Source organism: Manacus candei, unplaced genomic scaffold, assembly GCF_025592945.1.
Source record: "Manacus candei isolate 608988 ecotype Guabito, Panama unplaced genomic scaffold, ASM2559294v1 h1tg000023l, whole genome shotgun sequence".
In the NCBI taxonomy this organism is placed as follows: Eukaryota; Metazoa; Chordata; class Aves; order Passeriformes; family Pipridae; genus Manacus; species Manacus candei.
Window position 1 is genome coordinate 23,514,517 of NW_026138071.1, and position 15,408 is coordinate 23,529,924.

The window sequence follows — 15,408 nt, forward strand, 5'->3', positions numbered from 1 at the left end:
TGGAGCTTTGCAGGGCTCGCCGACCTGTGCCGGCTGAGCAGGGAGGAGAGCGCGGGCTGAGTTGCTAAGGAGCAACCTGTTTTGCTTGCCGGAGAAAATCCGGTGCCAGGAAGAGATGACTCTCCGTGTGCTCTATTGTTACTGCTGCAGAATGGGAACGGATGAAATGAGCTGTTTAAACTTCGGCAGTTCTCCCTGCCCTGATGGTTTCCTCCCTGACCTCTGGGAGGGGGATAGGTGTGTGCGCTTGGGATGAAGTCAGAAGGAATCGAGAGATGGTTTGGACGAAATCAGGTGGAATGAAAAGATGGCACTAATTTCTCTGGGGCCAGGATTTCTGCTCTCACAGTGCTTTGAATTGTTCTTGGGGTATTTTCCCATTTAAAAGCTCTCGTGTCCTCCCTCTAATCCCTCTGTAGTTTTGGCTCATCCAACTCATCACGAGAGACTTTTTGAAATGCAGGATGTCCTCTTTTTCGACCAGCCACTATTCCTGTTTGTGCTTCTGCAATATGGTCAGACCTCGAATAGATGCTTTTAAAAATTATTATTCTTGTTTAGCGTGTAATGCCATTTCTTACAGAATAAAACCAACACCAGCTAATCCAGCGTGGATAGCTTGTTTTAAGATCGGCTCTACACAACCCAACCCACCATACCGATATAATCGCAGCAATTAACAGCAATTAGGCGGTTTATTTCTGCCACACAAACGCCACTTGGTGTGAATGTATATTTATAAGCATCTGTCCTGCGTGTTATCTGCTGGGAGCTGCGCGGATCTGCAGCCTGGAGGGCGGGCGTGCGCCGAGTTGTTGGGATGTTCCGGGGGTGTTTATCTTCCCCGGGCACAAAAGGGAGGCGATAAGGCTTGCAGACGCTCCGGAGTCGCTTTCCGCGGTGGGTTCCGTGGTGATTTCGCAGCGATGCCCGGCGGGAGCGGCGGCAGGTGCAGCCCCAGGAGCGCTCGGTGCGGCCCCGGCCGGGCAGCGCAGCCCCCGCTCCCCGCTCCGCCCCCGGGCCGTGCCGGGCGGGTCCCGGGCGGCTCCCGGCGGGGACAGACGGCGGCAGCGGCACAGCGGGAGCCATGGAGGCGGCCGCCGACTGCCTCAGCCCGGCCGCCCAGCAGCAGGTAAGGCCGGCGGTGCGGGGTTCGGGCAGCGGCGCAGCCCCTCGCTCCACGCGTGTCCGGGGCCGGCCGGCGCTGCGAGTGCCCGGCCCCGCCGGGGCTCGTCCCAGGCTTGCTTTTGAAATTCGCTGACCAAAGCGTGAGCGGTCTGCTCCGGGAGCAGTCGTGCCGGCGGAACCTGTAAAATGTTTTCCAAACGAAGTGTCAGAACAGCCCCGTGTGACCATCAGATGGTGGTGGGAGAGTTGGTCATCCCTTGACACGAGCTGGCACTGGGGCTCGCCACTGTCCCTGCATTGAAGGGAGAGGAGCTGTTATGGTGATGGTCTGTCAAGCCAGGGGCGCTGGTACGTGGGTATTAGCAGAGAATCCTTAAGTTTACGTGTAGGCTAAGATTCATCAACCTGCTGCCTTTTAATAGTAATTTGCATTTAAGAGAAAGGCGAGGAGTAAAGCAGGATGTGGACTGACCGAGCCCTATGTGATTCACAGGCTCATTATCATATGAGTAAGTGGTGCAAAGTGTGTTTGTATTTATAACTCAGATGCAAAATATGTCAGATAATTATGCTCGTTTGACCTCTAAGCATAGAAGTCATTATAGACTGTCTTGTTTCAATGCTAAATAGCACGTGATAACTCCCCGTGAGCTCCTGGAACTTGCTGGTTTAGGTCACTTGTTGCTCAAGTAGAGATGGAAAAAACATTGCCATGGGTTAGCACTAGTTCTACCTGGTAGCTATGTTGGTCAGCTATGTTACAGGACTATTGCAAATCGAGTGTTGCTTGTCTAAATAGGCTTTAAATTATGTAGAACTGCAACAAACCTTGTCAGATTTTTGTCTGATAAAATATGACTTGGATAAATAGAATGAACAGTTGTATAATATCTGAGGAAGAGCCTTTGCATGAAGAATACTGGAATGGGACAGCATCCCTCATGAAAAGTTATGCTGGCCCCAAAAGTGGCTGGCTGGCTGTATCTTAAGCACGTTGGCAAGAAGTTTAAATCAGCCTGAGAATAGTTATTGCAGAAATACATAATAGTGGTTGTATACAGTAAGCAGGTGTAATTTAGTTGGGCAGACTTGTGTTTTAAAGCTTCTCTGGCAGTGGGATCAGAGAGCTTTTCAGAGTGTGGTTTGGTGCTGGCAAACTAACACTTCAGTCCTCCACAAAAAATACGATACTAACTTTGATTACTAGTCTTAGAAACAGGTAATTTTGAGTGCATTGGAATTAAGGGGTGCTTTGTATAGATGGAAAACTCTTACATGTGTAACTCTGTGGCAAGTCAACATAGTCATTTTTCACTCAAAAAAAGCAGCATAACTTCCTGTCTTTGTTGGCTGTTTCTTGGGGCTGCCAGGCGAACAATGAACCCCTGGCCTTTTCAGAAGGGAAAAGCTCTGAGAATGCACACCTTCAGGATGTGTGTCATTGGCCTCTACCTTACCGAGTCACCTAAATAATTCTCTCATCGAAATGATAATGACCGTGCAGCTTCCCCGACGCTGCGCTCGGGGCAGGAAGCCGTCGCTTCCGTAACCATTGTGCATTATAGCCTGGCCACGAGCGCAGCTAGGCCTCACCTTGTCTCCAGGAGTGATATTTAAAAAGAGGGTGTGAGGGGTAACTCCTCAGCAGTTGCACATCTCATACTCCCACCTCTCCCCACTGCTGGGGGTAGCAGAAGATGCTTCTCATCTTTTCCAGCTGATATCTAGTATCTGGTTTTTTTCAGACGTAGTTGTGCTGAACCAGGTTACACAACCTGCTTATTTTTTTCCCTGTTCAGAGCTAAATACACTGAACTCCTTTTTAAGTCAGGGTAAGGATCTGCTACTGCACAGGACTGGATTTTTGTTTTCAAACCAAAGCAACCCTTAAGCAGGAGTGTCAAGTGCTGGGCAAGTAGACCAGCAAAAGCAACGAGTGTTTTGCGGTTCAACGGTGCACTTGTTTCAGGGCTTAGTGGCTATAAGTCATTCTGAGCAACTGCAATAAAAGACAAAAATTCAGTGTGTATATTTGTAGTATTTGAGAAGAGCTACAGAAATTAAGGTGATGATTTTTCAGCTGGTGCACAGTTCCGTGTTCATCTCAGCAGTGTGGTTGCCATCTCCTCTCGTTTTGCCCACGGGGCTTTATGGAAGCCTCTTAGGAGGTGTTTTTTTGTATGACATGCTCAGTAAGGCTGAAGCTGCCAGTTCTTCTTGTCAGATGAGCAATACCTCATAAAAGGGAAGTTGCAAAAGCTTTGTGATGAGTGCAATTAGGCGTCATATTTTTATTCTTCTGTTTTTGCCAGTGATCTGTCACTTTTGATTGAGGCCTGTATTGCTTGCTGAGTCACTAGTGAATTTTAGATGATTTTAAGATCACTTCCTTGAATCTTAGTGATTTTTAGTTTTTTTTACTTGAATCCCTTAAATAGTTAGTTATACCTTAGGCAACCTAAAGACTTTCATTTTAGCTTTTGTAGTGTGAATTTCAGAAGTCTGTGTGAATTTTGGGGTGGTTTTATAATGTTCAGCAGCCTCTTGCAGGCTGTGATGTCTGTCTCTGCTACTGCCCTTACAGGTAGTGGCTCTGATGAGCACTTGGACTGGATGAAGGCCAAAGTCAGCCGGGCAAAGCCTGTTTTGGTTTGGTCAGCACAGAGAGAAATGTAAAGTTAACATTGCTGTTTGCAGGGCGTGCAAGGAATCAAGGTATTTATAGCACAGAGCAGAGTCCAAGAGTTTCAAAGAGTGTGGTTTGACAAACTCGGATGAGTTTCATCACACCCCTGTGTTTGAGGGAGGAGTCCATAATAAATCTGACACTCTTTTGTCTTAGTCTAAAAGTTGGTGCTTTTATTCATACAGGTCTTAAAGGTTTGCAGATTGGCTGTGAATGAGCGGATGGGGGTGACCATGGAGGTTGTGTTTTGGTGGGGTACCTACACCTGTCTGTACCTGAGCTGTGCTTTTGCACAGGAAAACCTGTGTCTAAGAGGTCCTGTTTGCCGCCCACAGTTGCTGCAGAATTTGCTGGATGTTAGGATGCTCCCAGACTTTGGTTTGATTTTGATAACGTTGTACACAGTGTGTGGACTCATCCCTGCCCTGATGGATTTACTTCTTCTGAGCTCACAAGTGATGCCAGGTTTGTCACTAATGCCACCAACAGAGTATAGTAATTCCATCCACCAAAGCATGCTAGAAACAGGATTATGAAGGCCACAGGTTGATCATTTAATGACCAGTCTGACTATACCATAAAACATTTCTGTTGAGTTGGAGAACACCTGCAGAACCTCAGATACTGAAGTCTTTCTTTTCTTCTTGCATATTTCTTGTCACTCGTTCTCTCATTTTGCTGTGGACTCAAAAACCCTTTAGGAAAGGATGGCCTGTTTCTTACAAAACCGCCTTTGTCCAGCACAAATGAGCTGGTGTTTTGTCAGGAACCACGGTGAGAATTGTGTAACCATCTAAATGGGACCCAGACACCCTTGAGAACATGTTAAAAAATGTAGCAGCCCAGGTCACTTTGTATTTGATGCAGAACACCAGACCTTAAGGCACAGTGGCCTTCTGACATACAACCTGGGGTTACCAGGGAGCCAAAAGCAGTTCTGACATGATGTATGGGGGGGATTTATTCACTGTGAGGATGGTCAGGCATTGAGACAGGAGCCTGGAGGGGCCGTGGAGCCACCAAACCTGGAGGTTTTCAGGAGCCAACTGGGCAAAGCAACTGATGTGAGTTTGATGCTGACCCTGCTTTGAGCAGGAGGGTGGAGTGGAGACCTCCGGAGGTTCCTTCCAGCCCAAACAATTCTATAAATATTTGTTTTGACATGATAAAAATGAATTGCCTTAAAATATTAGTGTTCAGGGTGGAGTAACAATTTAACTTCTTACAAAGCTGGTACCAGTATGTGCTAACAGCAGATTTTTAACTTAATGTTCAAGAATCCAGAATACAGTTTGTGTTGTTTGTGTTCAGAGATACTTAATGCTGAAGAGCCATGTGGTCATGGAAAGAAAAAGTTCATAAATAAACAATATACTTGTTTCAAGACTTAAGCCATTGTTAGTCAAAGGTGCTAAGTGAAAATGTGTTTTTCTTCTTACAAGGTTTGCAGATTGGCTCTGAATTAACAGGTGGAGGACTGCATAGGTGAAATAGAATTAATTAGATATGCCCCATGGATTGGCACTTGAAACTGAAATGCATCCTACTAAATGACAGGTTACATGTGCAATGTTGCACAAAGTAAAATTAATTTAACTTACTGTAGTTCGTATGAGTAATCAGGGAACTGTGAGCCTCATTCTCAGGGAGGCCTGAGAACAACTGGCTAAATTTTTAATTTTTATTCCTATTTTTCAAGTTGTTTCATTTCATATTATATTGTACTTCTGTAAAACATATAATTCTGCAACATAGCTAGGTATTGTGCAAATCCTTTTGCCCTTATGATATAAGGAAAGCAAGAGGAAATACACATACTTTTCTGTAGTACAACATCTGAATTTTGTGTGAAGGCATCCAATTCTAATGTGAAAGCTCAGCTGGTTATTGAAATTCATGAGGATGAGACCTACAGTAATGTTAACATAAAAATAATCTTGTTTCTGCCTTTCTGTCACAGGGGATGTTTGAGATACACAGTCTGTACTGTTTGGTGTATTTTGCTTATGGAGACTTTGGGGCCCTTTATTTTCCATAAGGGAAAAACAGTTTGCTTGGATGTTATTCTTCACCTATATCAGGTGGGATCTGCAAGTGCTACAGTTTATTTTTAAATAAACAGAAAGGAATCTCCTCAAGTTGATACCATACTTGTTTGTAGAGCAGTGGTTTCTTACCTTTAGCACACATCTCGGGGCATGTTTACACAGTGGGTGTCATAAATTCAAACACTGCAGGTGGATCATAACACTGCCTGGCAGGGATTCCTCCTAGGATTTGCCTAGCAGCAGGGCTGGGGTGTTTTTTGTTCGTTTGTTTTTGTTTTTTTTTTTTTTTTGACAAACTGCTTCAGGTTGGGAAGTGCTGTTGAAAACACTCCTGGGAATACGTGCCTGCACCCTGGAGCCTGCCATCACCTGGCTCCATGAGTAACGGATGATGAGAGGGGGTGGTTTTGGGTGCAGATGTGGAGATGGGAGTTTCTGTCCATGGCAGAGCCGGTTACCTCAAAATTCAGGTGGTGAACTCGAGGGAGAGCAGCGCTCTGTGCAAAACCAACCTGTCTGTCTTTCTGCCATGAGCTCTTTTTTTTACTCTCCAAGACGGTGGTTTTTTTGTTATTACAAGTAATTTTTCAGACTGAAGTTCACAGAATCACGGGATAGTTGGAGATGGAATGGACCTCTGGAGATCATTCAGTCCAACTCCCCTGCCAAGGCAGTGTCACCTGGAGCACACAGGAATGTGTCCAGGTGGGTTTGGAATGTATCCAGAGAGGGAGACTCCACGATCTCCCTGGGCAGCCTGTTCCTGTGCTCTGCCACCCTCCATGGAAAGAATTTCATCCTCATGTTAAGGTGGACCTTCCTGTGGTTTAGTTTATGGCTGTTGCTCCTCTTCCTGTTGCTGGGTACACCTGAAAAGAGTCTGGCACCATCCTCTTGACACCCACCTTGGAGATATTTGTATGGACTGATGAGATCACCTCTTGGTCTTCTCTTCTCCAGGCTGAGGTTTTAAGATGCACAGCATCACAAGGCTCCTAGTCCTCCCATACACTGCACGTGCTTGGTTTTCATTAGCTCTTTTCTATTAGTTGCAAGTTCCAGCCGACCTACAAGGCAATTTTTTGCTTTCTTTCTGTGTTTTGTTTTGTGTTTTTGAAGGCCCTTTTCCCCAAGCTTGAGTGGTGAATACACTTACAGAAGGGAGAAGAAATTACACCTTCCTTTTTTTCTGGTTTCCCTTCTATTTAGAAGCACTGGTGAAAACATCAGCATTTTGATTTCTCTGTGTGCTTGACCTTGATATTATTGCACTTTTTCCTGTAAATTTGGATGCTGTACTTACAGTGGAAAGTTTCATAAGCAGAGGAGTTGGGTGTAACACCAGGGTGACTGGCTGAGTGATGCCTTTGACTCCTGCTGAGCTATTCTGAATTCTGCTGGGCGAGCTGCTCACAGTTGTATTGTGCCAAGCCTGAAATGATTTCATGTTTTTCTGTGCAAGACCCACTGGCTTTGCCTGGGATTTAAAGCAGAATATTAAAAATGTTACTGCGATATGTAGCATGTTCCAGCACTTCCAACAGGGCTGAAGTGAGGAAGCACTCCCTAAAGGCCTGTTCCTGGCAGAATTCCACTCCAGAGAGGTTGGGACTGGAATACGGAGTTCTGGAGACTTACAGTTCACTTAGTGCATTTTCTCAGGTTCCCTACCCTCTATCCACTTCAGCCTTAGCTGTGCACAGTCATGCTGAACAGCAGTGTTTACCCAACCCCTGTGCCCAGGTATGTGTGCATGGTGTCAGCGGTGAGGAAAAACGGCACACGATGTGTTTGCTGCCGGTCAAATTAATTCATCAATAAAAAATAATCCAGCACCGCAGGGGAGGGTAAAAACCCCCATCCAAAACGAAAGGAGCAAAACCCGCCTTTCTTAGGTAAATCTCCCTGTTTCCTTCCCAGCCACACAAACAGTAATTAAAGAGACACAGAGCACTTTTAAACACAAGTGCTAACGAGGGTTGTGCCTGCGCGGGGGTGTATTAGCTGAATGTGAAGATAACAAGTTACAGAAGGCAGGGCCATTACTCGCAATAGGGAATTAACTCCTACGGATGTGTTTACAGTCTTGCCGAGTCAAGTCTCCTTATTTCATGCCCTGCTTAACAGGTGTGTTTCACGTTGGATTGTCCAGCTTTCATTTCATTGCCGTGTTCCTGTTTGCAGGCTGAAGCGAGGCTCGCGGCGAAGCGAGCGGCGCGGGCAGAGGCACGGGAGATCCGAATGAAAGAACTGGAGAGACAGCAGAAGGAGGTAAGGTCAAGGCTCTGGGGGGGTGTTTGGACTTATATGCAGGGAAGAAGATGATCAGAGATTCTGGAAGAGAGGGTTAATCTATATTCTGTGGGAACACGTGTAGTCTGCGTGGAACTAATGTTAATCGTGGAACAGCCTGGAAAAAATATGGATCGTGGCAAGGATTTTATCTTGGTGAAGCCAGTGTAATTATTCACAGAAAATTCTCATGGTTAGTAATTATTGTTTAATATTAAACTTCGAAGTGTGCAGCTTCTTTGTGTGTGCATTGGGGGTGGTGGATTCTTATCACTTTGTTAGAAATCTAATGAATATGGAAGATTCCTGGCCCTTGTATAACTCTATTGTAAATTGTTCTGCTTTCTGCTGTGAAGCTGATATTGGGCTCTCCCCCAGTTTGTAAAAAGGATGGTCTGCTGTTGGCAGGAGCAGCGACAGAAACTGAACTTGGCAAAGCATTACCTTCTCCACAGAATTTGGATTAAATGCCTGCTGTAGTCTCTCCCTAATTCAGGAAGAGCTGGTTGTTTTATACCACCAGCAGAGTTTCTGTGCCTCTGCCTGTCAGCATGTGGGAGGTCATGGGCTTCCAGCGTAGGAATGATCTTAAGACCAGAGAGCTTGTTCTGCTCCTGCTGTGTTTGACAAGTAGGAGCTGTACTCAGTGTCACTGCTACAAGAAACTGGGAGCAGCATTTGTTTAGGAGCTCTAGAAGATTAACTGGTGCTGTTGGAACAGGGCTGCAAGCAGGGGTTGGCCCAGGTGAACTGAACCAAAAGGGCTTAAAATTTGTATTTGCTGATGTTGATTCATGAAACAGCAGAGTAGGCATTACAAGGCCAACAATAATAACAATTTAATTTTTTCAATAGATTTTTGAGGGAAAAGGAAGTAGTAAGGAGTCTGGGGTCAGGGTGTGGGAATACATAATAAGAACAAATGTACAAGAGCATGTAGTGACAGGACAAGGGAGAATGGCTTTACAGTGAAAGGGAATAGGTTAGATATTAGGAAGAAATTCTTCCCTGTGAGGGTGGTGAGGCTCTGACACTGGTTGCCCAGAGAAGCTGTGGCTGCCCCATCCCTGGAAGTGTCCAAGACAGGGCTTGGAGCAACCTGGGACAGTGGAAGGTGTTCCTGCAGGGGGGTGAAAAGGGATGATTTTTAAGGTCCCTTCCAACCCAGGCTATTCTGTAATTCAGTGATTCTACATCTGTGCTTTAGGGCTCAGAGAAGGATTCAGTGGAGCTTTTAAGCAGCGAATCAGGATGTGATAGCAGGATATGGATGAGGGTGTGATGGCAGACGGGTGTCAGTGCAGGCTGCAGCAACCAGCCCGCAAAAGAAGCGCTTGGGCAGTTTGCCCACACTCGGCTTTTGGAGTGTCTCATGCATGTCTGGATGTGTCTCAGCACCCTGTAGCCACAGCAGGGTTTGATGTACCTGCAAACACAGCAGCAGTGAGAGCTGTGGGGGAGCCTTGCTGCAGACACAGAGCTCGTGGAAGAGAGAAGCCTTTTCCTGCTGCAGTTGCTGCTTTCTAAAGGATGTTTTTTGCAACCTGTCTCGCGGTCGGAAGGTCTAAGTGTTGGCACTGCCAAGCTGCTGACGGTCTGGTGGGACTTGCCAGGCAGCCTGTGGGAGGGCTCGTGGTAAACAAGCATCAGGTGTTTTGTTTGGGCAAGAAGGTAAATACCAGAGTCACAGGAAGCTGACACCGTCTAATTTACAGATAACTTCAGTGGAGCTGATGACCCCTTTGAAGATTAAAAGCTGATGCTGCAAAGGGTGTCCTAGTAAACTGAAATTTTGGTATGAAAGCTGAAGCTTGTGTACATGCTCCTGCAGTTAATGACTGAGGAGCTTGTGATCTGAAAATCTGTGACAAATTTCATAGAGATAGAAATTGAATAGGACAGGATGTTCCTCTGAAATACCACATTCAGTAAAAGCTCAGCCAGATACCCACTGCAATCTGCTTTGTAATTCACTGGCATCAATGACATAATATGATTACACATTCATTTTGTATTTTGCAAGTCCAGAGATTCTGTAACTTTCCAAAATAGCTTAATCTCAGCCCCCAGATGCCAGGTAGATCTAGTTAGGATTGACTGGAGGAAGTTTTTCCTTACCACAGGTATCCTGCAGATATAGTAAAACATATAGAAAATCTCAAGCAGTGATCAACACAAGAGATTTGGCACCTATGCCTTCCTTGATGGGTAACCTGCTGTGGCACTGGTGTCTGTACAGCTTATTTTCTGCCATCCTCATTTCCCTTTGCAACCTTTTCAAGACATAAAGAGCACTTTTCCACTACTGCCATGTTAAATAATCAGAACTTAAAGCACTTGCTTTACTACTTCAGAAGGGTTTTTAGAGCCAGCTGTGGCAGTTAAAAAGCAATAAATAAATTTATTGCATGTGCGTGTACTTGCTCATGCTTAAAGCACTGTACATGCCCTGGCAGGCTTTCTTGTGGAGCGTGGATTACTTGAAAATATATTTATATTGCTAGTCTGGTTTAAAAGTTTCCAGGTGCTACCATTACAGGCTATAACCATGGCAGTATAGCCCTCGCTGGCAAAGAAGCAGAGTGTTTTAATAATTTGGATTTGAAAATTGGCTCCTTTCCTGCCCACCAACTAGTATTAATGACATTTCTTTATCTTGTGCTTCATTTTCCTCATTTTAAAATAACCGGGTGACTTTTGCATCACAAGTCTACACACATGATGGAGAAATTACGTAGCAGAAATAGATGGGCTTTTGGCAGAAAACACTTGATTGCAGGGGGAGATGTGGGAAAAGTTCTGGTGGAAGGCTGCAGCCGGTCGCTGTGGTGGGGCAGGATTGCAGGTGTGTCCCACCATGGCATCACCTGGCACCACCTCATGCCAGGCAGCAGAAAGAAGGATAAGCATGCCAGTGGTTTGTGTTTTTGGGTTTTTCTTCTCTGGGGAGAGGAAGGTGAGGAGAACACAAGCACAAGTTTATGGTAAAGTGTGAACTAGGTAGATGAAAAGTGTTTTCTGAAGCTGAAGAAAGAAAATGAGCACAAGAATCATGATCTGATCACAGAATCCCAGAATGGTTTGGGTTGGAAGCGACCTTAAAGCTCATCTTGTTCCAGCCCTCTACCATGGACACCTTCCACTAGACCAGGTTGCTCCAAGCCCCATCCAACCTGACCTTGAACACTTCCAGGGATGGGGCAGCCACAGCTTCTCTGAGAAACCTGTGCCAGGGCCTCCTCACCCTCACAGGGAAGAATTTCCTCCTAATATCTAATGTAAACCTACTCTCTGTGAATTTGAAGCCATTCCCCCTTGTCCTGTATCTCCAGGCCCTGGTAGATAGTCTCTCTCTCTTTTTCCTGTGGGCCCCTTCAGGTCCTGGAAGGCCACAGTTAGGTCACCCTGGAGCTTCTCTTCTCCAGGCTGAACAATCCCAATTCTCTCAGCCTTTCCCAATAGGAGACGTTCCTCCATCCTTCTGATCATCTTGGTGCCTCCTCTGGACTCACTCCAACAGCTCCATGTCCTTCCTGTGCTGGGGCCCCCAGAGCTGGAGGCAGCTCTGCAGGTGGGGTCTCACCTGAGCAGGGCAAAGGGCCAGAATCCCACCCTCCCCTGCTGCCCACGCTGTGGGATGAGCCCAGGACATGGGTTGGCTTTCTCATGAAGATAAGGGTAGTGATCACTCTTGAGTCACATATATGTGAATAAATTTATATATTTAGTAGAGAATGTGTTCTTGGTGATAAGGCTTTAGGAAAGGCACAGATCTAACAAGTGGAACAGCTTGAATGTTTCTGAGTTCTCATTCGGTGCTGCTTCATTGTTGTTATTCACCAAAGATGTAAATAATTAATCTGGAGGTTTGGACAGGTTTGCTGGTTTGCTTCCACACATAGTAAGTCAGTGCAGGAGAGCTCTCGTTGCCCATGCGTGTTCTGAGCTGAAAGGACAATTTCAATAGACGGTACTTGGTTCCTTCCCTATTTCCACACCACTGATACCCCCCAGCTGGTGGGAGTCAGAGCAGTGATGGGTCATCTTTTACCACACCATGCTGCCAGGGCCTTTAAACATTTGGTTTCCAGCTGCAGAGTCTGAGGCCAGTCCCTTTGGCTTGTACTCGTGCTTGGTCCTGAGACAAATGCCTGTGTACACTCAGATATTTATTGTTAATTCACGCAGAAGAGCAAGTCAGGAGTTTTCAGCTCAGTTTTTCTGAGTAACAAGTTGTTAATTGTCATGGGGCTACCAGGTAAAATGGAAAGAATAATTTTTTTCCTGTGCATTTTTTTTCCCTTTTTCTCTTGAAGCTTGACATAAGATGTATTAAAGCCTTTTTTCCCCAAACAATATTTAACAGGAATGTTTCAAGACATGTAAAAGCTGCAGCATTAGGGCTAATTGTAGAGAATGTTTTCTGAAGGAGTACTTTCTGTGTGCTCTGCTGCCAAGGCTTTAAATGTCTCTTTGAGGACTGACACTTGGAGACCACAGTTTAAGCTGATATTAATGCCTGAAGTGAAAAGACAGTGATCTCCTCCCACTCCTTAATCGGCTGGATAAGATTCTTCCTTGTCAGTTTGCACATTAGATGAGCCCTCCAGTTCAAGGCAAGTGCACTGTGCTGGTCTCCTGCCTTCATTTTCAGCTCTTGCTTTAAAGGCACAGTACAAAACTTGCCTTGGCTATTTTGTAAATTCCTTCTTTAAAAGCACACTCACTTTTCCTCCTTTGGATTCGTATTTCTTTAGAATAAAGTATGCCACCAATACTTTCTAGTAGAAAAGAAAAGCTAGAGAAAAGCAGAATTTTTGTGGCTTGAATGGGAAGGGTGAGACAGACTATGAAACTCGATGCTTCCATATCCAGGGAAGAAATGAAGAAGGTTTCTGATAGTTAATCTGTGCCTGTCTTACAAAGCCAGTGTGAAGATGCACAGGAAAATTTGGAAAGGGACAATGTTGAAGGTGTTTTTCCTAGACTCTGGACTTCTGCCACCATCTAACAATGCATCACTGGCTTGTTCTGTCCTGTTTTAAAGATATTTCTATGAAATATGTTATTTTTGTGGAAAAACTCCTGTGATGGGGAAACCAGGAAAGCAGTCTGCCACTAATACTGTGGACAAAACACGTTTGGGGTTTTTTGTCATACCCTAATACAGGAAAGTGCTGTTTAACACATTTCGCTGCTTTGGTGTCTGTTGACTCTTAAGCTTTTGAGAGGGGCACACCTGCTATAGGAATTATTGTTTAAAAGTGTGTTTCCTCCTGTAACATACCATCTAAGGAGGACAGTATCATCACAGAATCCTCAAGTGCTTTGGGTTGGAAAGGACCTTAAAAATCATCTCGTTTCAACCCCCCTGCCATGGGCAGGGACACCTCCCACTAGGACACTGCCAAGGGATCAGTCACTTTGGAGGAGAGCTGTTGTAATGCCTGTTAGCATTCAGAATTCTAGGTTTTATAAAACACTGGAACAGTTATGATGATGCACTTGGCTTTATCCCTGTGCCCTTCTCCACCTCCTTCCATGGTGCCTGGTCTGAACAAAGGGCCTCGTTGTTATCTTGTCTCTTGGCAATCAGGGTCCCGGGCACAAGACTCCTTGCGTGTCTTGCTTTGGGCTCAGTGGGAATACCTTCTGTGCCAAGCCTGAAGCACTGGGGTTTCAAAAATAAGACTTCCATGGTACTGCCTGAAAGCATGGGTGAAAAAACAGCACTGAAAAGTTAAAGCCTAAAGGTTAAACAGCTGCATGGTGATTGCAACAATTAACCTGTTGTGTTTGGCTTCTGTGTATGGACAACAGGCACCCTGTGTGTGCCACGGAAAAGCCAGAGACTGGAATTGTGTGCAGCCTTGGGAACTGTGGGAGCATCTAGTTAATTTTCTTCTTCAGGGCTTTCTTAGGAGAAGGTAAACGAGGTAGTGAATTTGTGTGGGAATGGTGGTTTTAAATGTGGGTCCTAATTATCCCCCCTGCCCTTGTCGGAATGGGAATTAATGCTGCTGAGGTATTAAGCTGGGTTCTGCACTTGTCCTTCGTGGAGGGGAACCTGATCAGGAGGGCAGGGATTGAAAAATGTACGTTCAGCTTCCCCAGGGCTGGGATCTGGATTTCTCTGAGGTGGATTTCTCAGAGAGCAGTGGGTGGCAGGGATCCTCTGAATACCTGGATGGCAGAGATCCTCTGAATACCCCAAAATACAGGAGACTGACTACCCTGCTGCCTGCTGACCCACTGGAGTATTGGAGTCAGAGCAGTGTGTGTTCCCTCCCCCCTAGAGCAGCGGGCTGGTGTTGGTGTTTACTCTATGTCTCTACTTGTCTCAGAAGATCAGCAGTGAGGCAGCTGAGGACTCTCAGACCAGAGCTGGGATACGTTTCCTGAAAATTCGGAGCTTGGTGTTCAACAGGAAAGTGGGGAGAATGAAGCTTCAGCTTCCTTCTGGATTTGTGTAACCAGCCAGGTGGTTTTGAAGAAGAAGGGTTCTTTGGGTTTTTTGAACCCAGAAGGGTTTCTGGCTTTATCAAAGATTAAAGAAAAAACACGTTGTCTGTTTTCATGTGGGTTCACAAAGCTGATCAGTCAAGGGCAGTTCTCCACTTACTCAAAATTCAGATGCAGTAGAGTAACTGTAATGCTTTTGTGCATTACCAAAGTGCTCCAAGACTACCGAGCAACAGAGTCAGCAGTGTATTTATTAAGACCTGAAAACAACGTGAGGCTCCATGGAAGCATTAAAAATTGAAAAAGCAACCTGCAGAGATCCTCTAGTGCTGGCAGTGTATTTGCCAGGAATTTTCCAGGAGCTTTAACACACTGACTGTGCTGTACATAGGTGGAAGGTGTGTAGGGTTGGTGCTTTTCTAACTGTACTTCATCCCTTAAGGATGATCCCTTCTTTGATGCTGTTTGCTTTTATTTTGGTGGTAGATGCACAGCTGTCACCCCGGCTGAATATTTGGGCATTCATTCCTGTGATGGAGGAGGCTGGGAAAGCGAGAGGACCTGGCTCACAGCTGGGTTGGGCTCTGGCCTGGTGCAAAGCCTAGGGAGCAAATGTCCTGTGTGCCTCTAAGGGCCTGGTGGGAATGAAAACAGGAATGTTCTAGCTGGGTGCATGGAGCAGGCCTACAATGCAAATGCTGCTTTTGTTCTACCTAAATCTACAGGACTTCAATGTGCTCTTCTTTGTATTCATGTTTCGCTGTATTTTCTGTATAAATTATGTTTTTTCCC

General features: G+C 45.6%; 1 protein-coding gene across 18 annotated transcripts in view; it reads left to right on the forward strand.

Moving 5' to 3' along the window:
• The window catches only part of LRRFIP1 (LRR binding FLII interacting protein 1), a 112,638-nt gene that overhangs the window by 39,633 nt on the left and 57,597 nt on the right, over positions 1 to 15,408 (forward strand). For 10 of the 18 annotated variants that reach the window (XM_051786761.1, XM_051786749.1, XM_051786754.1 and 7 more), the window contains exon 2: positions 8,047 to 8,133. In XM_051786761.1, coding sequence (XP_051642721.1) covers positions 8,047 to 8,133 — 87 coding nt within the window. Of the gene's footprint in view, positions 1 to 297; positions 1,133 to 8,046; positions 8,134 to 15,408 lie in introns of those variants that run through there. The other 8 variants (XM_051786767.1, XM_051786758.1, XM_051786762.1 and 5 more) reach the window with 7 other exon arrangements.